This window comes from Desmodus rotundus, chromosome 11 (assembly GCF_022682495.2).
Source record: "Desmodus rotundus isolate HL8 chromosome 11, HLdesRot8A.1, whole genome shotgun sequence".
In the NCBI taxonomy this organism is placed as follows: domain Eukaryota; kingdom Metazoa; phylum Chordata; class Mammalia; order Chiroptera; family Phyllostomidae; genus Desmodus; species Desmodus rotundus.
The window spans coordinates 21,516,607-21,544,303 of NC_071397.1; the positions used below are offsets into that span (position 1 = coordinate 21,516,607).

Sequence of the window (27,697 nt, forward strand, 5' to 3'; positions counted from 1 at the left end):
ATATAAATCTCTAAGAATTTTTAAACTTAATTTTGATTTCATGCATTAACACATCTCAGAAAGTTCTAGTAATCAAAATCATAATCCTAATTTAAAAATTTCATAAAAACTACTGCTGCAACATTACCCAATGTAATGAAACTCAAAATATATAGTTTGCGTCAAAAACACACTTATTAAATGTCATTATTTCCCCTTATAGCTGTATGATTTCAGGAAAATTAATTTCTCTAAGCCTCAGTTTCCATATTGGCAGTAGTAATAGCCAAGATAAAGAGTTATGAGAATTATAGTGTATATATATATACACACATACGTGTGTGTGTATATATATCTGTCTGGAAAAAGTTCAGCCATTGTTAATATAACAAGAAGGGTTTATACAACATCGATGTAACCTGGCAGCCAGGGAGAGTGGACTGGAATGTGCATGCACGAACAATGACAACTTCACTGGACTAGTCAGTGGGGGAGGTAGATGCAGTTGAGCGAGCATGTGTACTGTGTGGCCGTCACATTCAAAATGACTGAGAAAGTAGAACAAGGAATCTGCCTCAAATTTTGTGTTAAGGTTGAACACTCCTCCAAGGAAACTATTTGGAGTCAGAAGACTGCAGCTATGGGCAACTGGAGATGTCTCAGCTGATGTGCAGAGTTTTTTGGCAAAACATCAAATTACCCAGGTGACTCAGCCCCCCTACAGCCCAGATTTGGTGCCCTATGATTTCTGGCTTCTCCCAGAACTAAAATCACCTTTGAAAGGGAAGAGACTTCAGACCATCAATGAGATTGAGGAAAATAGGGTGGGGCAGCTGATGGCAACTGGGAGAACTGTGTGAGGTCCCAAGGTGCCTAATTTGAAGGGGACTGAGGCATCATTGTCCTATGTACAATGTTTCTTGTGTCTTGTATCTTCTTCAATAAATGTTTCTGTTTTTCATAGTACATGGCTGGATACTTTCTAAACAGACAATAAATAAATAAATAGATAAATAAATAAATAAATAAATAAAATAAAAATTCATTTGTAATACCAGCACTATGCCTGCTATATAAGTAGACAGGCATATAAATGTAGCTATTTACTATTTTAAACTAAAAATTAAGGGCTTAACAGATAAATTCAAGGATGGCTTAGGATATTAAATCATCATATAACCATTAAACTTCTTATACACCAAACAAAACTAACTACAAATTTGCTGTCGTTTTTGTAGAAAGGAAAAACAATTAGGAGGCTTTTGAAATAAAATCAAAGGAAAAAAATTGTTGAACTATATTGTAAGATTGGGTTTTTGACCACTTATAGTTACATCTAAAAAGGATCTGAAGCCAGTAATTTTATTGCTTATACAAAACAGATCCGCTGCTGTAACCCACTACAAACCATGCTCAGAGGGTCCCCGGCAAGAAGGCTGACCAGGTATTAATTATGCAGCCCCGTCTGCAAGAGAACAGTCCATTTCTGTAGGTCACACTGTTTGGTGTATTTCCAAGGCCAACTAAAACAGCATTCACTCCGTTTCACTACCAAAGAATGCCTAATAATGACTAATATTAACAGTGTTTCAAAACATTCTTTCTAATGAACTTCTTTTATGTATTAAAAAGAACTACTCATTTTACAAATGAAGAAGAAAATACTCCAAGCTTCTGCAAACACGAGTATAACTTCAACACGGAAGTTGTTGCGTCACTCCTGCACCCACATTATAGAGCCACCCAGTCAGCCACGCTGTCAATTTCTGAGATCTCTTTTGAATCCAGCCTTCCATTCCAACTACCAGAATCTTACCGACCTGCCTCCCTGCTTCCTGAGCCTTCCCTTTCATTCGATCCTCCACACTGTCACTAGAGTCACCTCTCTAAAAACCTATCTCATTAGTAATATCCTGCTGAAGGTCATCAAGGTTGCTCTCCCTGCCCACAGAATAAACCCCAAAGTTGGCCTTGGTGATGGCATTCAGGTGCTTTCCAATCTGGTCCAACATAACCCTCCATATCCAGCCATTTCCACCTCCCAATCACCTCTGTCCTCTCCCTACCATGCACTTTAGCCAAGCATTCAAAAGAGACTGTGGTTATGCTCATGAAGTGAAAAGTCATGCTAGTGCTCCACTTGGAGTTTTCCTCACTGGTACCTTCACCTTCTTACAGGGTAAAATCTCATTTGACCCTAAGTACAAAGCTTTCCCCAACACCCAACCCAAGAAGAATTTGCTTCCTCTTCTGAGAGAGACAAAAGTAGGGTGGAAAATAATAGCACATAAATTTGCGTTAAAGTGGTAGACCAAAAAAATAAATAAATAAAAGCCTTACTGGATCACGTACAGAAATGATGATATACTTCAGCGGACAGCAACCTGAAATTTCTCTTTGGAAATAGGTAGAATGTGACCGCTACACTACTAAGAGCTGAGGAATGGACACAGAAGCCTTTCTGCAAAAGCCATTCTAGAGAACAGTTCCATGTAATTGAAGCATCTGATTTTCTTTTTAATGGACACGAAACACTAAACATTCTAAACTATAGGCCTTCTTACTCAATTTGTTCATCAGGCTTACAGAATCAAATAATCTTACTGCATTTCATACATTTTTACACTCAGTTGTGGAATGAAAAGGAACATAGGTCAGCCTAGATATTCCGTCTTTTTGTCACCTCTCCGGCTTCAGATGTTTTTACAATCTGCAGTTTCACAAAGACGATTTGGTCAAATGCTCCATCTCCCCACAAAGCCAGACTCTGGAGCACACATGACCCACAGGCAGAAACACACGCGCTTCCTCGCCTGGCTGCGAAATAATGGTAAGATAAGAAATCGTTCTCACTTCTCCTTGTATGTTATTTATTACCTACAATCGTCATTGAGCCAGAAAATAAGCTTTTCCAAATTACTCCAAAAAAAAAAGTTTTAAAAAGCATAAAGCTTTCTTAAAAGCCCCTGACTAAATAAATGTTGAGAAAACTATTAAGGCTAAGTCAAAACAAAAGAAACTAAAGGAGCATCGGAATGGCATTTTGAGTTCAAAGTTAAATTCACTACCAATATCTAATAACTGGGTACATCTCTGAACATGATATATATTTATTATGATGTGAGGCAATGAACAAGTTTTTTGGCCCATTGAAACCCTGATTATTTGGTAAAAATTACTTTCCAAATCCATGTTGTATCATTATAAAAACATTCAATGGTGTCATTTTGAAATCCCTCCTACTTCAAAGGAGCTTTCTGATGGTCTCTCCAACTTCAGTGAAATCAAACACATTGTGTTATGGTTGGTAATGCATCCAAACTTTAAGTTTCTCCTTTCAGGATGGACACTTCACCCTCTGTGTGCCAGACCCAAAACCCATTCTCTCTTTATGCTCTATGAACTTCAGTTCTGCTCAGGCTGTAAGTGGGACCTGCCGAAAACTCTGTATTTTCCTGACCTGCCTTAGTGGTGGCCCCTGGAACAGTTGGGTCAATGAGATACAAGTGAAAGTTGTTAAATGGAATTCTGAAAAAGCCTCCTTAAAGGAGAGGCTGAATCAACTCGTGTGCATCTGTTCTCCTTTTCCTTCTACTTCCCTTCTTCCCATCTGAAACTAAGACAAAAGAGCTGGAAGAGAAGCAGCCATCTTGTGATGACAGAATCACCACATGATACGTGACAAGTGACTAGGCAGGAACACAGGAGTCTGGGTCCTGCTGGCAAACAGAGGTACCCCACAGCCCTGGCCTGTCTACCTGGGGCCTCTCAATACCTGAGAGAAAGAAATCTACTTGGTTCAGAATTAGCATCTGTTTCCGTTACAGCCAAACACAATCTTAACTAACACTTATAATCAAATTAAGCCTATTTCATTTGTTTAAAGAAAAGAAAAGGCCCAGACTAATACAGTTTTATAGCTACAGAATAACACCATTGTGATGCAACACTGTTAAAGTTCACTTATTACACAACTGGCTATTAAGCCATGAGCAGAGTATCAGCAGATGAAATCTGAAATCAAGTTTTTGAAGAATCCTGAAAGTCAACTGAAAAATGGAGCTAAACTGTATGATATATGACTGGGAGGGCAGGGCGGGGAAGTAATTCCTGGAGATGTTTATACAATATTAGTCCCCCATTATCCATGGTTTCACTTTCTGTGGTTTCAGTTACCCGGGGGTCAACCACGGTCTAAAAATATGAAATGGAAAATTCCAGAAATAAACTATTCATAAGTTTTAAAATGTGTGTCATTCTGCCCTGGCCAGGGTGCTCAGTTGGTTGGAGGGTCTTCCCACGCACCAAACAGATTGCAGGTTGGATCCTGGGTCAGAGCAGATATGGGAGGCAACCAATCGATGTTTCTCTCTTGCATTGATGTTTCTTTCTTTCTCTGTCTCTCTCCTCTCTCCCTTTCTCTCTCTCTAAAATCAATCAAAAAACATATCCTCAGGTGAGGATTAAAAATAAAAATAAAATAAAATGTGCGCCATTCTAAGTAGTGTGATGAAATCTCTCCTGTCCCTCTGTCCTGCACAGATGAATCCTCATTTTTCCAGCATCTCACCTGCCTCACAGTCACTTAGTAGCCGGCGTGGTTATCAGATCAGCTGTCATGGCATCACGGGGCTTGTGTTCAAGTAACCCGTATTTTACTTAATAATGGCCCCAAAGTAGAAGAGTGATGATACTAGCAATTCAGATATGCCAACGAGAAGCCACAAAGTACATGCATGTACAGGAGGAAACATAGTATGTATGGGGTTCAGTACTATACGCAGTTTGGGGCATCCACTGGGGTTCTTGGAATGTATCCCCCGTAGACAAGGGAAGACTACTGGAAAACTACTGTGCTCCAACTTTCAGTTCACCTGGCGCCAGAGCTGGTTTACATCACATACCCGTGTCGTGCAAAACTGAACCGAAAGTGAAAACCACAGCTGGAGTACGCTCGGTTCCTTTGTCACCAGGCACACACACGGGATTGTATTGCCTACTGAGGGAAGAGGCTGAAGGAACTACTCAAAAGTTTTTGTGAGAAACAAAAAATGTTGACTTTTTTCTAAATAATTGAAGAGGGTTTCTTAGCGATATTATGGACAAGTCACATATCTGCCATTCAACTTTCGTAGAGAGTAATGACAAAACACGTTTCACACTTGTCTGAGGGCAACCAATTCCCAGGTCAGTGGGGGAAAACTGCATTTCGTTGTACCAAAATAATTTCACTTCTTAAGTCTAAAATATATAGAATAAAATTTATTAGGTTCACATTAATGAGCTCATTTGCACACTCAACATCATTATATTTTTTAAAGTTACAATGTGCTGAGAATATAAAATTTTCTAATGACAGGCTCAAATAGCAGAATTTCATAGATAGGTGACAATTAATTTTAATAATATACATAATAGTTAATTATAATAGCAGTTCGAGGTTATTTTTCTTATATTGACAAGAAAAACAAGAGGGACCACTTGTATCTTTCCTGCTAATCTACAAAACGTTTTGTAGTCCATGACAAATAAACTGGGAATTTACTCTAGATATAAAAGAAAGCCACTAACATAAACAATAATAAAGAAATGTTTTATTCATAAATAAATGCCTTTATTCACACTGAGTGTGGCATCAGCTGAAGTAATGTCATTTTTTAAATCAGATACCCTGAATGTTCTAGTTGTGAATGTATTTTATTAGTAAAAGGACTAGAATAAGAGTCAGAACACTGTGCCCATCTATATGTATGTAGCAAATAGCTCTTTCTGTGTTATTCAAATACAGCAAACAGTTGCCTATTTTTACTCAGAAGTAAAGGACCAAAGCAAAATACCAGAATAGACCACACCATAAATACTTAGGCCTCGCTGGCCACTATTCTTGCTTTTCTGCAAATGCTGGGTTTGAAGGCCTTCCAAGGCCATCTAAGGACTAAGTAAGTCTAACAAAATTCTCAACTTTTGAATCTAATACTCCTAAAGGCTAACATTGTAGATTATTATAATTCTATGTTTCTGACAACAGACAGATTTTGAATTTGTTTCAGCTAACTCTACCACTTACACTATTCAACAGCTGGGCATACGATAACTTAGCAACCTGATAATATTCTAGCTAGATGTAAACTCACTCTGTAACCAAGAAACTTTGCCAGAAATAAAAATTAAAATAGCCTCTCTTAAGTTCCAATAGGAATGTAAAATGTTTTGAACAATGCATGATTTCAGAAAATGAGCAACTGTACTTTGAAAGTTTAGTAAACTGACACTCCCTATTCAAAGCCCACAATTCTTTTCTGATTAGATCAGCCCCCATAGCAAGTCATCAGGATAATAAGCACTGTAGTGAAGTCATCGTATTGGATGCTGATGGGAAATCGTAACTGGCTTCAAAACATCAGGAAACAATGAGTTTTCCAGGTCTCCAGCTTTTCATGTAATATACTGGCCAATACTCTTACTTTTTTCCCCAAGACTAAATGAAATACGGAACATCTATAAAGCCAACTACAAATTAATTTTAAAACTACAAAGAAAATGAAGGTAAGAACCCTCCTTTTTTCAGCGAAATTTTGGACTGTATGTTTGAAAAAGAACATGTTTAAGTGCAATACTGATCATTAGCGTATAATTAAAATGAAATGTAATGAGAACTACAGTGGCCTGTACAACTTTAATTTCCAAAAACAAATATGAAGGACAGTTTTTAAATAATATCTGCTTCCTCCACACAAGTCAAATCAGCACTTTAGTTATATCACTTTTCAAAGTCACCTGAAATCATCCACTATCACTGAGGAAAAACTTGAAGAGACAAAAAAATTCATCAAGCTATGTTTTTTTTTTCCAAAAGTAAAAAATATATATATTTTAGCACTTTCAGACTTTGTTCTTTCTGACTTTAAAAAGCACAGGTGTATGTGTTCGATAAGGTTTACTAATCTCTATTACTATTTCTCATTTGTAAAGTTCTGGAGACAACTGATGAAGAACCTTACTTTAAAATGGAAAGATAGATGTACACATGAGTATATTACACATGTACACAAATTCTACAAATGTGCTTTATCCTAAAACATCACTGCATTTACTCAGGGGCAGCATTATACACAAAAGGGTCTTGGCACAAAAGGGTCTGATTGTACCGTTTACAAAATTCTACATGGACTAGAAGAATGTCAATAGTAGTTCATGTTCTAGAAAGAGATAGGACATATTTGTAGGTGAATTTTGAGCTTCTTGGAGAATTGGAATTTAAATATTCAGTTCAGGATTGTGTATTTCCACTTTCTACTAATAGGAAACTATTAATATGCACATTTTAACTATATAACCCCCATTCAATTTATAGAAACTGAGTATCTAAAACCCAAAGCAAATATTCAAGATGCAAAACTATTTGAATTCAACCTATGAAATAGGCCACTATTCACTATTAATATAAGGCTCTGTAAGCTTCTTTGGGTGTGGAGTGTTTTAGGAGCCATAAGATCATTTGTACACACTGAAAAATAATTTCCTGAGACAAAAAGACCCTTTAGGATGAGAAGGTGCACTTTGTCTAATGCTGTATTTAGGCATAAAATCAAAGTACACATAATACTAAAATACCAATATTTATCAGTTTGGCATAGAATTTCCCAAACACAAAGGACAGGCGGAATAACATCTCAAAATATATTCCTTTACATTCAAATTTATAACGGTCTCACTAACTATAGTCTTACGTTCATCACTATCAAATAAATTTTATGATACATAAGAACATATGTATAGTCTTAGCCCATAAACTTTTTTTCAAACAAGATCATTTTAAGAAAAATGATTTGGTGATGCTCTCAGTGGTTAAACAGTCCATTTAAGAACTCGAGAACGTTTTATGTAGGACTAACCAAATCTCCGTGCCAGGCGAGCGCAGCAATGCCTTAGTAAGCCCACGGACAATTAATCGGCACCCACCCTCCCAGGAAGAATTATGATTATGCCTAGTGCTTAAGAGCTTTTACAGGGAAGAGAAAACGCAATGTGCTTCTCGGAAACCAAAACCGCCCCCCCCACTCTACCACCCACCCAAGGGCATCTCTGGTCCGTGGCCCACCCCGACCCTCCCAGCATTGGGGACGCTGAATCCCATCCAAAAAGACAGGGCCCATTCCCCACATTGGTTCCAGACACCTGTTTACTTGTGCCCAAGCAGTGGTGGCTCTGGTTAAGCAAAGGTAACGGTTACCACGCTGGTGCTGGTCCGTGCCTAGCCCCGCAGCCCAAGTGAGCTCGGGGAGCCACATACCTTTGTACCTCTCCAGGACATCCTCGTAGGCCTGGAGGTACTCCTGCTCCTCCACGTACAGGTAAGCGGCTGGGGAGAGGTACCCCCGCCATGCCGAAGTTTATCTAAGGGATGACTGGCCAATTCCCCTCTCCCCCTGGAAACCGGGACAGTATCTTAGTTAGCAAGACGCAGCCTGGAGAACTGGAAAAGCGGAAGGAGCGGCTGGCTTGGGGAGAGCGCTGAAGCAGGAGACGCGGAGCCGGGGGGCACCCAGCCGGCAGAGGAAACGCCCAGGCCCCCTGCCTGGCCGCGGGTGCTGGGCCGCCCGGCTCCCGGGGAGCCAGAGTCGCTCTCGGGTTTCAGCAGCAGCAAATCTCGGCAAGCCCCAGGGGCGGTGACCAGCAGCGCCACGCCACGACCAGCGGAGGAGCCAGGAGCTGGGCGGAACGGGCGGGGGACTACAGGCGCTGAGACCCTGCGAGGCCACCGCAGCGGCCACCCTAGCTGCACTAGGCTCCTGCTCCGGGGCCAGTGGAGACCGCTGCAGCCGTGAGGGAGAACAGACACGCTGCCTCCGCCGGGGATGCTGCGCCGCGCATCTGCGGCATTTCCTGACCGCCGCGCTGCAGACACTCGCCTGCACTCCCGGAGGGGGAGGGGAGAGGGGGAAGGCAGAAGGAGGGGGTGAGCACAGCGGTCAGCGCCCAGGCTGGTTAGGCTGCAACCCCGTGCTGCTCGGCCCCTCCCTTCCAAGGAGAGCCTCTGAGCCCCAGCCCCCCTCCCCCGATCTGCCCACCCAGGTTGACCGCGCAGCCAAGCACGCCCACCCCCGGACACTGGCCGGCCAGCCCCGGATCCCCAAGGACGAGGTTTCTATTTGGGACCCACAACAGGTGCCTGTGAAACAAAGCCGCAGATCGCGGCCACCGACGCGCGCAGCCCCCTGCAGAGGAGCCGGAGACTCTCCCCGGGAAAAGGGTGGTGGGAAGGAGAGTGGAATATACTGTTTTCAACCCAGCTTATGGCACAGAAAGACTCAGTCACCCTGTGGCAGCGCGGGGTGGGAAGGGCAAGGGGCTTCGCGTCCAGGGCACGTCTCCGGGGCTGGGGGCCCCATGGCCTCTGCAGGTGGCCCAGCACGTCAGGGCCTGACAGCCTGGGCGTGTGTGCGCCTGCGCGCCCGGCCGCCCAGCGGCGGCTGCCACCGACCAGCCCGCGGTCCCTCCCTTCCGCCCCCTAGAGCCCGCACGAGGATCTGCCGCTGTGCTAGGAGAGCCCCAGCCCCTCCTCAACTCCCCCAGCTCACTGTGTCACCTCCCTCCTCTTCACCGTTACCCATTCTGCTCGGTACTCATACCCACTGAACTTGAGTAAAAAGGGGTACAAGTCATTTAACTTCGCAGAACGTATACTAAAGTGGCTGAGTGTAAGGGTCGACTGGAGGAACCAGTTGGTACCCAGGCGTGAAGATGGATATATTTCAGGGCACTGCCTCCTTACTAACTCTGTCACAGGCAAGTTACCCTCTCTGGGCTTCTCTTCATTAGTCAAATGGGGATAACAGTGCCTACCTCATAAAGTTCCCATATTAAATAGCTTTATAAGTGTTAGCTATTATTGTCATTAGATAAACTCGCTCATTGGTCACCATCTGACTTAGGACAACTTCACCTCTCACCCATGTCTTCCCTCCCTGTGTCTTCCTTTCATATGTACTGACCTTTTGCCCTTGACTATTTTCTTTCTTTTTTCCATGTTGTGAATCTGGACCATTTTCCTTCCATTAACTCTTCAATGGGGATGAGTACTCTTGAAAAAAAACTATACTCTTTAAAGAAAACTTAAGTTTGAATTGGAATGCTTTACTTCTACTCAGCAATTGGCCCATTCCAATCAGAGCGAGACCACATGTGTCTTTTCTATTCTGACCAGTAGCTTATAGTCTGAGTTTGATCCCATGTCCCACTAAGCCTTCAGGATCACTAGAGTTTTCTTGCAACTTGGTAGGCATGTATGTAAACACTGGTTCATGAAGTAACATACACATATCCTATGGTACACGTTCTTGAAATGAAAGGGTTAGTAATTAGATTCCTAAGAGCCATTCCCTTTACAGACCACACATGTAGATTCTCAAAAATTCTTGTTTCCCTCCCAATGACTGAGGTCATGGAGGACATAGTCTGAGTCTTCCTCAGAGACTGACACACAGTAGTAGCCAGTTTTATGAATAGAATCAGTGCACATTTAAGTAATTTTTAACTACCCATTTAGAGAGCCAGCCAAAATGGACAGAAGCAGCATTTGGAGTGGTCTGCAAAAACAGCCTTTGCCCCATGCATTCTTGGAATGGTAATGAGGGGTCAAACTGCTGATAGTAACAGTATATTCCATAGGGAAGCAGCACATGCACAGCAGTTGAGAGCCGGGCCTCTGGAGTCAAGACTGCCTGAATTCAGAGCCTAGCTCTACCACTTCCCAGCTGGGCGACCTTGGGAAATCTCTCCCCCTCTCACAAGATTTCTGGACTGAAACATGGAGAAAATAATAGTACCCACTTCACAGGGTTGTTGGGAGGCCAGAGTGAAACAACATTCAATGCTTGTAAGAGCATCTGGCTATCAGTAATCCATCATTTATGGACCATCTTTCATGTACCACGGAATTTGCAAAATGTTTTACACTCATGACTTTATTTAATAACCACAACCATGACCCTCTGATGGAGAAAATGAAAGGTTAGTAGTTTGTCCAAGAAACCATAACTGGTTAGTGACAGAGGGAGAATTAAAATCCAAGTTTTCCTGAGTCCAAAGTTTGACTCTGCTTCAATTCCAACTTCAAAGAATTCACCTGAGACAAAAAAACCTGTATTTTAACATGGCATTGTCACTGAAAAGCCATGTATTTCTGTCAGCTGAAGACTGAAAACCCCAACTTACAATATCCTGGAACTAAGATCAGCAGATCTGGATGGTTCTGTGTAAAAGGCACTTAGAGAGTGGGTGTTTCCTTACATTCTGTTATCTTATTCTCACCGTGACCCCTCTGAGAGATAGGAAAGGCGTACATTATAGGCTAAGACTTCAAGATGAAGAAGCTATAATAAGTGCAAAAGCACTTTTAAAAATATAAAGTGTCTGGCCCTGGCTGGTGTGGCTCACTGGATTGAGTGCCGGCCTGCAAACCAAAGGGTCACCAGTTCAATTCCCAGTCAGGGCCCATGCCTGGGTTGGGGGCCAGGTCTCCAGTAGTGGGCATGTGAGAGGCAACCACACATTCATGTTTCTGTCCCTCACTTCCCCTCTCTTTAAAAATAAATAAATAAAATCTTGGAAAAAATAAAAATATAAATATAAAGTTTCTGACATATGACACCATCACCAGTGAGACTTTTCCGAAATGTAAACCTGATTATGTCACTGCAGAGGTTAAAAATCTTTCAGCAGTTAGTCCACTCTCTTCAGTATTGCTACACAAGCACTTTTACAGTTTCTGCTACCCCCCACTGCACTCCATGCTTTACCTGCACACATTACTAGAAGTTGCCATTTAAACATATCTCCCTTTGTTCTTGTAGTTCCTGCCCTCTGAAATGGCTTTCCCTTTCACCCTAATTCCATCAGGTTCTTTAAATCTCATCTCAAGTGGCACTTCCTCTCAGAAACTTTTCAGGAACCCCCCCATGCCTCCCCTTCTCTATCCAAGTGAATTAGACTCTTTGCTGGGTTCTTTTACTGTTAGGTGCTTCTAGCCATTACAATTAATCTCTCGCACCATGGTGTAATTGTCTAACAGCACATCCGTTTATCATATTAGACTATGACTTCTTTAAAGGGAGAACTGTGTGCTTTTCTTCATTTTATTACCAGGGCCCAGGAAATATTTATCAAATGGGAGCGAATTAAGGGATTCCACAGACCATATTGTCCTTTTTGGCTCTAGACATTTTCATATTCAGTTCTATTTTTATGGCCTTAAAAACAAAAATACTGAACTTTCAACTTCTTTATTGCTAAGTAATGAATACTATGGACATTCTCACACCATTTCCAAACCTCACCCAATCTCTTCCTAGGGTTGAATTTCAGAGATGAGGTGAGCTTTAGGCAGAGGGTGAAAATGAATAATAAAATTACAAGTCCAAATCTTAATTAACAGTATGTTTTCAAACTATCCACAGCACCAAATTCCCTCAGATACCCTGTTCCCTGATTCTCACACTGGGTGCTCAGTGGCAAATTTAACAGATAGTGTATCTGAATTTCATATTTTAGCTACATTATAATTAAACAGGTATTTGTGGACTGGCCCCCCAAGTCTATGATTATTGATTATGATTTGTTATTTAATTTTGTTGTGTTCTGTTGTCGATTAAATAATCTTCAAAGTATGTAACTTTGAGGTCTCAAGTACAACGACTGCCACTAACTTTGTAGCTCTCCCCACAAATCACTCAACAAACATTTTACCAAAAATAAGACATGGTCACTGCTCTACTAGTATCAGCATCTGCTTGTCTGCTGCCTCCCATTAGAGCCCAAGTTCTTCTGCATCTTGAGCTTACGCTTAGTTACTTCCACCAGCTTCCCTCAACTTCCCTTGGCTTTCTCCCTAAATAGTCTTCAGTTTACATAATCTCATTCCCCCTGACACATATCTGTTCCATTCTTCTTTCAAAACCCCTTCCTTCATGACCAAAATCAAAATATCCACCTCTGCCACCACTATCGAAACTGTCAAGCTAGAAATACCTTCTACCTTCCATAAACATTCACGACATACAGGCATCCCACTCTGATGCCCCAGGTTTTCCACCAAGTTCCAACAACTTCTCTCACCATCCTCCTTTCACCTATCCTCCCTTTCTGCTGACCCAACATCTGATACCCACACTGTCCACCCTGGTACTTCACACCTGCTGGGGGCATGCCAGGGATGTCTCAACAGGGCAAGAAGTCAGACCTTGGTGACTAAACACTTTTTTGTACTCCAGGAAGGCGCTAAGAGCCATGTCTGCCCCGGTTCTCCCAAGCCACCCCTGCTCACTCTCCCTTGGCTACCAAACAGTCTCTCCATCCTCCATCCTGCCTCCCCCCCCCCCCCCCCCCCCCCCCCCCCCCCCCCCCCCCCCCCGCTTTCGCCACTCCGCCCAGCCTCTCCAAAGGCCTGGGTAAGACCAGCCAGCATCTCACAAGGGAAGCCAGAAGCAGCTCAGGCTGTTGCCCCAGAAACCCAGAACAGAGAATGGCTGGCTGGCTGGGTGCTGTTTGTTTTTCCCGTAATCAGAAAATCCCACTAGGGGGACATTAGGGAGACTCCCAGCTGCCACGGTGGCTGATTTCCCAGCTTGCCCCCTACAGCCCCCTCAGAGAAAGATAAAGTACCAACTTTGCATTATAGAAGATAGCAAAAAAAAAAAAAAAAAAAAAAAAAAAACTGAGTAGGAGGGGGCTCCAGAGTTGAGAGTAGGGAGGGGGAGGAAAGGAGGTCTGACCAGCTGGCCACAGAAACCAATTTGGAAAAACATCTGGCCTTTGGCCTTTGCAAGAGAGCCCAAGGACATACTCCATCCTACTTCATTGCCATTTCCGAGAGAAAACAATTATCGAAGGAAGGGAGGAACAGCCACTCCAAGAAGCAACTCTCATACACAGAACACAAACATACAAACCACACAGGTGCTACAGGGCTGGAGGATTGATTTCCCAGGTGTTCTCAGCTTTCAGCTAGGTAAAACAAGCCATCACTTCTGGCTCCACTTTTACGCCAGTGCAAGAGAACACCGGGTTAACACAGAACAGAAACATTGGCACCTCCCATGTATTAATTAATCAGGAATGCATGATGGCTAAACCCTCAAAAGCACAGGCGACAGCCACTACAGGCTCATACATGATGCTGACAGGGGTGTCACACTAAAAGAAAAAGAACATGCATGATGCTGACAGGGATGTTACACTAAAAGAAAGAAAGAAAGAAATGGCCTCTGAGTTGCTGGAATACCCTCTGCATCCTGGGTACCAAAAACCAGGACTCTACCCTGGTTGGATCTGCGTAGCCCAGTGCTCCTGGGCAAAGATGAAAATGAAGGCTCTCACAGCTTCCAGCAAGTACACTAGTACCCACTGGAGTTAACAATGTACTTTCAGATTCTCACGGTGGCTACTGCATGTAAATAGGAAAGTTTAATGCAGGTTTCTGTAAATATCTCGCTGCATTTTAAAGGTATCAATTCATCCAGCCAGAAGATGGCCAAACAGCTTAGTCACCAGCAGGCAGAGCTAATCGCCCTATCAAAAAATAGAGACACAAAGTGAACACGGTCATCCTCATGCCCCACCGTGACCACAAAGCTGAGCCCAGTGCATCAGCTCCCAGATATTATTCCTCCTTTCCGCCGCCCCCACACCCATCCGTGGCGCAGATGGGTGAATTTCCGCAACTCTCGTCCTGGCTCCATCCCTTTCCCGGATGCTCTTACCTGCTATCCTAAGCACTGCCCTCTCGGCGGGGTCCAGCACCGAGCCCCCGTGAATCTTTCTTTTCGATCTCTCATGTTTAGGCAAATTCCAGGGTAAGGTGTCTCCAGGAGCAGGAGATGCCGAGCCAGATTTCTGGCTGAAATCATCCTCATCAGAAAAATCCGCAGAGGAAGACATGGAGCAGCGATAGGACGCGTTCCCGGAACTCTACGGAGGATGACACAGAGAAAGGCATTAACCACGGAACACTCGCATATGCTCACGGATTCCAACAGCCCCCTCCCTACCCCAAACTGAGTCCGGCATCCTGCACCCTCCTGCGCGCTGAGGGGACACACAAACAAGAAATGAAACCCCGCGCTCACCATCTTTTCTGCGCACAACTCCGACAGCAGGAACGACACCGGGACGGTTCCGATACATGGAAGATTTGCACAGGAGTGTGCGGCTGCGGTCCGGCCACCAGCTCACAAATGACTGGCCCAACAATGAAGCCAGAATCAACAGCCTTCCTGTTACAAATCTATAGTATTTGGCTCCCCCACCAGGACAGGAGAAACATTTTCCAAACTAGACTGCTGGTTAATTCATTAACGCAAGGAACTCTTAAGTTTCAAAAACAAAGCACAAACACAGGATGTTGAGTCCCAATTCCTTTCCGCTTCAGGGCGCCTCACCACTGGAGTCTCCTTTCTGACCAGGTTTGAGCCCCTGCGCTCTATTTAATTTCCTTCGTGAGAGTAAAGCAGGTTACTGGGAAAGAGCAGGGAGGGAGGGAGGGCCGATTCAGAGAAGAGCCTTTTCTTAAGACTAGGAGAACACAAGAGACAGTTTTCAGAAACCTAAGGCAGCTCCAATAAACAAACATCTGAACTCAGTTTAGAGTTCTTGAGATAATTTCAACTTCTAGCAAAGTAACAGTTGCCAATAATGTAAATGAGAATGATGCAGCGCTGTGACCGGAAACAGAGCTCTGCTCAGCCCCGGGTCATTACACAGTGGAATGGAAACATGATGCTTTTACCAGAGCGCTTTGCCTGAAGGTTCGTCACCCCTGCCTCTAGCTGCAGCGGATCTGCAGGGTCGTACCTTCCATTATATCTTCTACTCAGAGAAGAGGCTCACAGTGTTATTCCTTCCTTCTATGCTGGGTTAAGTTTGTGATTATCTGGAGGGCGTACAATTGAAACAAGGATGCTGACCATCTGTGCTGTGAACAGCGTTATAAATAAAATAAAGCACGGAAGGGAAATCTTCACTTTCCCATTTAGAATTCCATGTTGCGGAAGCTCATGGTAAAGATGCAAAACAGGTACAACTCGAATTCCTGAAATGTAACTTGCAGCCACAGATTCCTAAGACGCAAGTTACCGGCTTAAATCGGTGAGGCATGCTGCAATTTGAGCAAAAACACTGAGCTTCTCACAAAAGCAGTGACGACAGCAACAGCCAAAACAGGCTGTGTGAGCAACACCCCAAAGCACTCGCTGAAAGCATGTAAAACAAACTACCCGAGAATCCGGATTATTGACCTTACCTCATTCCACTCAGCCATATCGCTGCATGGGGTCAACACCATCATTTTAAAAGGACACGATGCTTCCCGAAAAATAAAGCATCGAAGATTTATCTTTACCTATATTCTTTCCTGAAAAAGCAGTCTTCCATTTTATTTTACCTGAAATTTTCGTCAACTTGGCAAATTTATTTATTTAGATTGTGTACGTTTTCCTAGTAGAAATAATGTACTAGGCACACGAGGCAAATAAATAAATAAAATTGATTTTCTGTATTGTAACTAGAGTCCATAGAGAGTTGTGAGTGGCATTAAGTCAGTCACAGAATGCTTTCATCAAGCTAATTTATTTTCCATGCTTTTCTGGAAATTCATCTTGAGCTCTCTGAGGCTGTGTTGTTGGCTGGATCTGTGAAAAAGGGTGACATTCTTAAAGACTTTCAAAAGGGTATTGGGTTTCTTTGGTTGCCTTCTGTCTTCCTTAAAAAGGCTTTCTACCTGTCCTTACTTAAGGTCATCCTTTATCTGTGATATTATATTTCTTCTTGTTGCCTGCACTATTTTCAATGAGTATGTTAATTTGATTGTTTATCTTCACAAACAGACTTAGAGAATAACTGTTAAAGAACTGCTTTTCCAAAATTCACAGGCTATTGATTTTAGTAAAATAAAAAATTTTTAATGGCCAGAGTCTCAGCTGATTGAACAGCAAAATGTTATTCATGCCATGACATAAACACCATTAATCACACGTGGCCAGATGGGAACGGTTACTACCCTTGGACCCAAGGGTGTTGACTGGTGCAGGTTCTAATCTGGTAGTGTCACTGGTAAACAGATAAGAGAAAAAAGAAAGAAAGGACAATCAGCAAGAGCTTTCAGCAATATATCACAGCAAAATATAGACACACACAGAGAATGAGGGAAATCATACATATTTAAATATGGTACAGTCCTCAGGCTACATGATTCAAGCATTTTAACAATTAGAGTATGAGATTTTTTTCACAATAATTTTCACAAATGCTTTATAAAGTAAAAGGTAAAGAATATCAAGTTAGGCCCATTTGAATCCTAAACATTAAGAAGTGATATCATTAAACAAAACTGCTTTGGAAGTCTATCAATCCTCTAAAACTATTATACTCTTCATTGATTTGCAATGACTTGTCAATTCATGTCAGTATTTGGGGCTTAGAGGGAAGAATGTAAGAATACAGTTCTCCTTTCTTTTGGAAAAAGAAAGCATGTTCTCTGACCCAAAGTCCAGAGCCTAACCTTTGACGTGGGGCTTGGAAAGGTAAGACAAAGGAAGAGAGCGCTCGGGACAGAAAACCCCACGTTCCCATCTCTTCTTCTACTCTGTTGCCTGAGGTTTGATTCCTATTAAAATACAAATATCTGTGTCCATCAATAAATTACAGTATATTCATACAATGGACTACTCTGCAGAAATCAAACAAAAATGTTATTGGTCCACATTTAGCAAAATGGAAAGGATTCATATAGAATGATTCCTTTAAAAAAAAATCTGCGTGTGTGTGTGTGTGTGCATGTGGTCAGAAAGATGGGTATGATTGATAGATTAGTAGATAAATAACTATGTATCAACATATAAACAGTGGTTAATTCTGGGTGATGACAATATGATAAGTGGATTCTATTTTATTCCTTCTAATTTTATAATCTAAGACAAATACACAAAAAGATTACTAAAAAAGAAAAAGATACTGTGTCAAAAGTCAGAGAAAATATCAAAGGCCCCAGAAAGAAGTAACTATTTAAGCCAGTGCTTGTAACCATTTTGGGCCCAAAGATACCACTGAAGTGTTGACATTTTTGAAAACCTCTCTCCAAAACAAAGCTCTTAAGTAAATACACACAAATTTTGCATATAACTTTAAGGGGGTCATTGACCTACTGACCCAAGATTAAGACCCCAATTTACACCATCATCTGTCATCACCACCATTTGGCATGTGTGTTGAGAACAAGAGAAATAGGGAAGAGCTGTGGAGTCCGAGAAAAGAGGGAAAAGAGTAATTAAGACAGCAAAGACAAAGTCGACATGTCAGAATATATTTAATGTTTGGCTCTTTTATTTTTTAATGAAGGATCATGAGCCACCTATAGACTGATGTTGGGTATCTACAACAGCAACAACAAAACACTAGTTTGTGAGAAACCAAAAAAAAAAACAACCAAACCCTGCATACTGTCTTATTACAACCTAGTTATTAAAGCTGTTTTAACAATTGAATTAGATCACCAAAAGCTTTAAAAATGACTTTCCTAATAGCCAATTCATTCACGTGGTATAAAAACAACTCCAAGCTCCTAAGCCAGGATAATTACATAATGCAACATTTTTAGAAGGGGAACTAAACAGCAACTTCTCTAATTGAACCCTCCTGGAGAGATCTGAGATAAGTACAATGGAACTGCCCAAACTGGAAGTCGCCCAGCCCTAGCACCCAGATCCGTAGGAAAGTGCCAGGAAATTGTCTCTGCCCTAGGCGTTCTCTAAATGCAACACAGAAACAAGTGCAGAGATAAGGGTTTGTAAAATAGCCAGACTTTTAGAATCCCAGAGGCTGGAAAGGTAACTTTCACAAAGCCACATACTTAAGATGTATGCATATTTCCACAGGTATGCTTCCAAAAATTTATGAAAACAAATAAAAAAAAAAACAAAAAGCACATGAGGAAACAATTGGGCAGATCCAGATTGTGGGATGTTCCACAAATTAACTGTCTTGTCCTCTTCAAAAAGGTCGATGTCATGAAACATACATACCCCAAAGCAGGGACTATTGTAAAGTTTAAAAGATAAAACTTTGACTGAATTCTGGTTTGTTTTGTTTTGTTTTGTTTAAGCTAAAAAAAAAAAATACATGTTAGGGACAATTGGGAAAATCTGAACATGGATCATGGGTTGTTTATTAGAAAATACTGGGAAATTATTGTTAATTTTCTAAAGTGGGATAATGATGTCGTGGTCACGTAGGAAAGTGTTCATAACCTGGAAGACGCAGGCTGAAGAAACTCCTGATGCCTCCACTTACTTTCAAATGTTTCAGAATAAGAGCAGAAAGATGCAGCAACAGGTTAACAAAAAGTATTCATTGTATCACTCATTCAACTTTTCTGTAAATTCAAATATTTTCAAAATGAAGAGTGAGGGGGAAACACCTAAAAAGGCCTTTTTCATTTTTTTTTAAATGTCACTTGGTTTAGGCCTATTTTCACAAATCAGGATCCCCAGGTTCAAGTACACAGTGATAGTGTCCATCTAAGTAGTTTCTCGTAGCTTTTCTTCACATACGCTTAGAGAAGCACGGAAGTGCTGGCCTGTATCAATAAGACACCAGATAAAGGCCATCTGCTTGCCTCAGTCCTAAGCATAAGTTTAGACAGAAGGATTTAAAAGAAGCTCCTTCTGTTATTCATTTAATGTACAGTATGGTGAACATACTGTTGGTTCATTATCATATATTATTTATATTTTATATAAACAAAAAAGGCATCAAAATTTAGAAAATGTGAAGGTCCAATGTTGTTTAAAACCCCCTTGATGAGGTATGTACAAACACTAACTTCTTACACAGAGTATAAAGATTCATGGCATGGCCCAAGATATCTACCCCTCCTTGTATACTTGCGTTTTTATTTGGAAACAAGTCAAATATCAAAAGCACATTATCTGATTTTAGAGACTCCAGGGAATACAATCTCTACCACAAATAAGTAGATATAGAAGAAAACAGTTAAGGAAAATGTAAGAAACTGTTTAACCCTTGAAGACAAAATGAGTGATGGCAAATTTGGGGATTGGGTGCTTGTTTTTGTTTAAAATTTTTTCAAACTAGTCAAACAATTCAAGTATTCTTTCATCGAATAAGTAGCTCTTAATTAGCCTTGCAACTAAAAACCACCTTTAAATAGTAAGGAGAGGGGAAGCGGGCTCTGGGTTGGTGAGGCCTCAGCTGGCTCTCACTCCCTCCTTTTAGGGGAGGTCTGTGAGAGCCCTTAACTCAGAGAGGAAGAGGAGCCTGGGTGGAGCCAGAGAGGAAAGGGAGGTCAGAGGGAGTGAGGCTGGAAGGCACTTGGATCTGACTCAAGGGAAGAGTCTTTGGGAAAAGAGTGAAGGAAGGTTTCTTTATGGGGAGAGGCCCAGTTCGTCAGCCCATAAAAAAAGACCACTGGAATTCAGGACACGAAGTCTTTCTAGGGTATAAAGATTGTGCATTAGAGTGTTCTTTGGTATTATATTTCTGGGGAAACTGAGCTCAATGTTGGGACATGGGAAGAAGGAAATGTCCAGCACTGTTTTCCTCTATCTGTGCGAGAAGCTCTACAAGGTAAGTAGCAGAGACTCATTTCCAGGAGGAGCATGGCTTCACAGTCTAGGCAGTCTTGGCTTAGCATTAAGACAACCAGCTTGTTCTAACTATACACAACATTTATTGAGCGACTGTAGTCGGAGATTGTACTAAGCATTTTCACTCACTATCTTACTTAATACTCAGTGTAACCCAATAAGGAAACAGATGCTTAAGGAGGTTAAGTAACTTGTCCACAGTCATTCTGTCAGTACAAGGTAGAGCCAAAATTTCCAACTGGGTCCTTTTGACCACAAAGCCTGTGCTCTCAACCACGGGTTACTGCGTGCTCTAAAATGTGGTCGCAGACACTGGGAGGAACCTACAACATACTCGCAGCTCTCAAAGATCTTACCATGTCTTTGGGGAACCCAAAAGGGCTCGACTTGTTCTGTGCTCAGAACTAGGCCCAAAGCATGGAAATGACCAGAGACAGGTGGCAGTTCACAATCAAGGAAAAACACCCCAAAACATGCAACTACTCAAAGGTGGAAAGGACCACTTTGTGTGGCAGTGAGCACCTTCCCACTCCAAGGAGCCAAGCCTTCACTGTGAAATGCTGAGTTTACTCCATGCTCTCTTCCAACCCTGAGACTCTCTGGTCCTATGTGCTCCTACACCTCCCTAAATCCTCTCCCCAAATAACAGAAAACCTATGTTAAGTATCAAAATACCAAATTTTTCTAAAATTGTAAAACTCTTTCAAAATGGCAAAGACACCTTGTTTCGCAAGTGTACCTTAATTCAATCGTATTAAAATTACAGAAACACAGACATCAAGAAGTAGTGTCTATTTAAACATCTGTAAACAGTCTTTCCAAACTGAGGAGGAAGTTTTGAATAATTTGCCTAAAAGAAAATCAAACATAACTCTGAAAGTAGCCCCACAAAACAGAAACGCATTAAGAACACAAACTCAAATATTGAAAACATCTCTTTAACTAGAGTATTTCATCTTGTATTTTAAAGGGATGCTTATTTATATCAGTCAATTAAAAATATGTCTTAAGCACTCAGACTTCTGCTTGGGAGAAGCTTAAAATCTAACTAGAAGAGCAAAGGTCATAAATAGTCAACTTATACTTCAAATTATCATCTTTATCTATTAGGCTTAAAAATGTCTTCCAGTGGAATAATATAAAGATACACACAAAATATGATTTACAGTATAAAGTCAATTAGGAAGGAGAAATTGACAGGAACATCTACAGTCCCTTTATTTTATTTTCCTCAAAAGGACATCTTTTTCATTTCTTTTAGAGAGAGAGGCAGGGAGAGAGAGAAACATCGACTGGTTGCCTCCCATAGTCACCCAGACCGGGACTTTGATGGGGGACTGTATGCACCTGGACCAGTGATGGGACCAACAACCTATGTACATGACCCGACTGGGAATCAAACTGGCAACCTTTTGGTTACGGGACGAAGTGACAACCAACCGAGCCACACCAGCCAGGACGCAGCATCTATAGTTCATTTAGAGGCCAGGATGAAGACATAGGTGTTCCTTGCCTCCTTCTCTCCTCAAACGGTATCAATATCCAAAAATGTTGACTGCTGGTTGAGCCATCCTGTAGATGTGTTGTGGTTGCCCTGCCCATTTTTTAAAAAAACTAATTAATGACAAACATTTAAAAATCGGGAATTTGCATTAAAATTCAGAGGTGGAACAATGGCCTAGTAGTAGTTCCCCCTAATTAGAAAGGAATGTGCTTTCCAGTCTGACACAATCCTTACCTGGCCCACTCCATTCATTTATGATACCTGGTCCCGGTAGGCTTATGAGTTTGGGGGCCCTGGCATCAAAGGAATGGGCAGCATTGTTGCATTCAGAGAGTAAAGGAACAATGGTGGGGGCAGGGAGAGTAGGGATAATGGTAATCAATAAAAAAGCATGACAGCTTGAAAAAATAAAGAAAACTAGAGGGGAGGGAACAAAACAAAATGAAAAGAAGATGGCTACCAAAAAAGCTCAGTTAAATTAATGTCAAACAGAATTAGGTGACGCCATGTTCCTATGGATATCCAAGCGCTGATCTCCCCATCTGTTCCATAGATTCTGCTCCATCCCAAGAATCCTGGTTAGCATTACTGAAGCCCAGGAAAGGAACCTGACCTGTACAGCTCAGGGAATGCTGGCTCATGTTCTCCACGTATCTAGCTGAACTGCCCACCCATCACTAGAGCTGCTGATTCTGCTATTTTTTTGTTCCTGCCCCTACCCATGGTCAACCCTGCTCCCACATGTCCCTCCGACTCTTGTCTAGATCACGGAGGAGGCTTTGAGGTCAAGGACCTCAGACCGCTACAAGTCCTGGCTCTGACTTCTATTGGAAAGAAGATGTTGTCTGTGATCACTCACGTGGGGCCCAAAGGTACAAACACAGGAGGTTCCCAGAGACTAAAGTGCAACTACCTTCTACGCTACCTACCTATAAAGTTAAAAATGTGTGCATGTCATGCCAGAGGTTGAACGCTGGGTAAAAGCTATATGATCTTGGAAAGCTGCTTGGCCTCTCTGGGCCTTGGTTTCTCATCTGAGAAATGGGAAACATACTGGTACATAAGACATAGGGTTATTGTAGCAGAATAAATAATACTTGAAGAATGCTAAAAGCAATGCCCAAAAGCAGTGCTTTCTTTACTTAGAAAGCACTAAGTAAATTTTAGCATGTAGTGATGTTACCTATTCACCCGTGTGCAACCCAGGGGTAGATGACTAACTCCAGGTGAGCCAACAGGATTGTCACTCCAGGAAATTTGAAACAACAAACAGAAACACAGAGACTGGAAGTTGTTGAACAAGGTCACACTATTAGCAGCTCTCAGGAGACAAGGCCAATGTAGTTCCCACACCTATCCTTCCCCAAGCTTGGTTGTTGAACCTTCAGTTCTTTGGAAACACATCCTTCCAATACATTCCTCTTGTTTTTTTTAATTCATTGTCCCCATTGTTGGAGACAACAACAAATACTCAGATAAACACATTATCTTTAAAAAGTAATTATATTCATTTCTTCCCTGTTGAAACATAAGTGGGTTGTGTTTTTATCGCTTCATTTTCATTACCTGTCTTTATTAATGAGACTTCAGAAAATTGCTTTTGATAATAGCTTTTACATAGTAGTTCTCCCACTTCAGTTACTACTTCAATCAAGTGGGAGAATTACTTTTCCATTTTAAAAAAAGTTTCTCTTACTGCACTGAAGTTAAGTCCACCAAACTTGAAGTGCCTGGCACTCCCACTGCCCCCTTCTGAGGAGAACAGGGCTTGTTCCACGTGTGCTGAGGGGGAGTAACCTTGCCACCGTGAGCCGCAACTGACGGGGACCGGGAAGCAGTTCCCAGACACAAGGAGGTCCGAGGCCTCTGAGCCGGTTTGGTGGAAAATTCTTCCCAGAAGGGATGCTTCATACTGAATGGCGGCAACCCAGTTCAACTGCAGCCTCCCCTCTGAAGAAGAAATGCTAAGTGCATTATAAGTGCCCTTAATACCTGGCTCTGCCCTAAGATCTGCTGCACACTGCAGTCCTCGAACATCTGCGATTCATCCAGAACAATCATGCGGCCCAAAGCCCCTACGTCTGTAATAAGAACTACCTCTGGTTTCATTTTGCCTGTGTAATAGATGTTTCTTTCAGAAGGTCATCCGGGACTGTCCCTTCCTTGGTTTATCCCTGGGAACAGTATGTGTCAGGGCAGGAAGGAGAAACAGGTTGCAAGCATACCTGCCTTTTCTTTACACAAACCTGAAACTGTTGAGGCTAAGGTTATAGAAAAGGGAAGAAGGTTCTAGTGAGTGAAAAAGACTTTCCCCAGCCTACAAAGGGGTCCCCTTGGTTTCCAGGGAGCATCTGTGGATCCTGAAGCAGGGGACTTTGTGAATCCCAGAAGACTCTGAGAGAGATGTGTGCCTGGTGTGTCTAGGAAGGATAGTCACCTAGTTAACCTTTCAAAAGGTCCCTGTGTCCTAACAGCAACCCGAGCAGCCTGGGGGGCCCTATGGAGCAGTCATAGGGATATGTCAGCATTACCTGGAGGCACCGATGTTCCCTTCTACTTGCTGACACTTTGGCAAACTCTGAGGCGGAGGAACTGAGAAGCAAGCACCAGGCCTGGCAGCATGTGAGACTGGGAGTCAGAACCTAACTTCAGATGAAAACAAAGAGGGATATGTCTTACACCAGAGTTTATAGACTAAGATTCGAATTCCCTGTGGAATTCAGAACGGGCAGTGACTGTTCATCTACTTTCAGATCCCATTCTTGGGAGTGGACACCCATGACTGTGCTGAATAAATCCATCAGCTTGGCAGCTTTGCTCCAGCAGCTGGATCCCACATGAGTAGAGACTGAGAGAGGAAGCTCCGCCAACAAGGGCTAGAAATGCCAAATGTCTGTCTGTCCTTCTGTCTGTCTTTGTATCTGTCTGCCTGTCTCTCTCTCTCTCAAGCACACACACACAAGGTAACCACAACAGCTACCTCCTCCTACATCTCCTCCTTTCCTCAGCATTATTCTTCATTTTAAGGCTACTTTGAATTACTCTAGAACCAGAGAGAAGGAGAATGCATTCACTTGCTTGCTTGCTTATTGCCACCTTTACCCAAAATGGGTATTAAGGTAGCTAATAAGAAGGTAGTGGGGAGAGGGGAGATTTTGATAGCTATGAGTTCAGTAACCAGTAGCACAGAAGGAGGTGTGGAAAAATCATAAGGTCCTTAGAAAGCAGGAGGTGGAAGTGCCAGCAGATGAGGCTGTAGAAGCAGGTGGCAGATGGAGATCATGGAGGGCCTGCATGCTAGAACTTGGACTTGAACTTGTAGGAGCCAGATTGTTGCTGAAGGTCTAGAAGTAGTTTGTTCTGATAGAGGGTGACTCTGACAACCAAGGAGAGAATGGGCTGGAGAGGGGTCAACCTCAGACAAAATTAGTTTGCAGTTTTTGTGACAGTTCAGCAAATGATGACAGCCTGAACTAAATCTCTGAATTAGGGAGGGACAGGAGAGGATGGATTTGAGAAATGTTTAGAGACTAGAAAAAGAGAAAGGGAGAAGAAGGTTGGGGCGTGGCCAACAGAGTAAGAAGTCGACGTAGTTTACCTAGAAGGAATAAGAAGGTCAGAAGTCAGGCAGAAGTGGAACCATGGGGACAAGCGAAGGGCAGTACAGAAATGAGTGGGTCCCTGAGGAGTCATAAACAGAGGCCTGAGATGCCAAGTCTCTCTGATAAGCCACAGAGCACTTGGTGATTCAGGAGAGTGGCTAGACCCCAACCTCCAAGAGACCCACGTTTTCTCTCCAACTCCAGCCCTGGCCCGGGCACTGCAGGAGTGACCAAGGAAACCTGCTCCTTGCACAGGAGCTGTGTCAGTGTCGCACAACAGCCTGCTGAGAGGGTGGCGTGCTGGTACCAAGGTAACACTGAGCACTTGAGCTTTCATTTGCCTTGTTTTGCACACACACAGAGAACAAGAGTGCATAAGCCATCTTGTTCATCGTCCCCTTTTACACAGGAGTTGTACTGTAGGGTATAACAGACATGCCATTTACATACATTTTTGTAACAGTATATGAGCTATGATTAATTAAAAACAAAAACAGTAATACTCATATTTTTCTCACTTCTAATTGTCTATAACAAGAAAGTAGGTAAACTCTTCCCACTGGGCTTATAAAGCAAATTCACTCATTCTTTCACCACAGGACTCTCTTATCAGTTATAATCCTGTGCTCTGGCTTTGCAGACCCATCCCGCTCCTCCTTAGTCATACCGTGCACTTAGGGTTTCTGTGAATTCCAATTGCCTGACCTTCCTCCCATTCTCAGCTGCACTCCTGACCCTGAAATATTCCTTAAGGGTTTTTTCCTCCTTCCTTTCTTAATGGGTGCTTTCCCAGCCAATCTGATAGCTTTCTCCAACAACAACTTAACACAAGAATTTTTTAAATGTATATCTGTGCTCAGAAAACAATATGATGAATTTTATCAGAAACACACACACACACCATGGAATAATGGAATAAACCAATAGCTATTCCCGTGTGCCTGCTTCATTTCCTCCTGAACTGGTTCCGTGTCTGCATCCATGCCACAGAAATCAGCTGGACAGTTAGTAGGTAAAGAAGCCCAGTACCTTTAAAACTCTATTCAGTGAAAATCACTGGGTATGATGGTTAATTTATGCATCAACTTGGCAGGGCTATGGCACCCAGTTGTAGGCAAAACACCAGTCAAGATGTTTCTGTGGAGGTATTTTTTAAGATGTGATTTTGAATAAAGCAGATTACCCCCTCTGTAGTGCGGGTGGCCTCATCCAAACAGTTAAAGGCCTTAAGAGCAAAGACTAAGGCTTCCCAAATAAGAAGGAATTTCCTCAAGACTGCAACATGGAAGCCCTACCTGAGTTTCCAGCCTGGCGAAATTCAGACTCAAGACTGCAACGCCAACTCTTGTCTGAATTTCCAGCCTGCAGACCTGCCCTACAGATTTTGGATGTGCCAGCCCACAATCATGTGAGCCAAATCCTTAAAGTGTGTGTGTGTGTGTCCTATTGGTTCTGTTTCTCTGGAGAATCCTAACAAATTCAATTGGCTACAATATTGCTTTATGAGACTTTGATGAGTCACCTTTACTATATTTCAGGGAAGTAGAAACAACTGATATAACTCATACACTGTATAATTTAATGGAAAGAAAGATCACATAGGACTTTTATCAGACTGTTAGGAGGCCACAGTCTCCTCTGGCTCCATTACTCACCACCCACGCTACCATAAGAATTTAACCTCTCTGATTTGACAGTTTTCTTTTATTTTTTTTACTTTTTTTTAAGACTTTTTTGGGGGGGTTGTTGTTGTTTTATATTTATTTTTTTATTGTTGTTCAATTACAGTTGTCTGCATTTTCTCCCCACCCCAGCCAAACCCACCTCCCTCCCCCACCTCCATCCTCCCCCTTGGTTTTGTCCATTTGTCCTTTATAGTAGTTCCTGAAAACCTCTCTCCCTACTATTCCCTCCCCACTCCCCTCTGGCTATTGTTAGATTGTTCTTAACTTCAA

General features: G+C 42.3%; 1 protein-coding gene across 10 annotated transcripts in view; it reads right to left on the reverse strand.

Annotated features, from left to right (window-relative positions):
• The window catches only part of DST (dystonin), a 422,554-nt gene that overhangs the window by 315,549 nt on the left and 79,308 nt on the right, over positions 1-27,697 (reverse strand). For 8 of the 10 annotated variants that reach the window (XM_053913661.2, XM_053913670.2, XM_053913655.2 and 5 more), the window contains exon 4: positions 14,739-14,946. In XM_053913661.2, the coding sequence (XP_053769636.1) occupies positions 14,739-14,946 (208 nt within the window). Of the gene's footprint in view, positions 1-8,272; positions 8,876-14,738; positions 14,947-15,104; positions 15,314-27,697 lie in introns of those variants that run through there. The other 2 variants (XM_053913662.2, XM_053913664.2) reach the window with 2 other exon arrangements.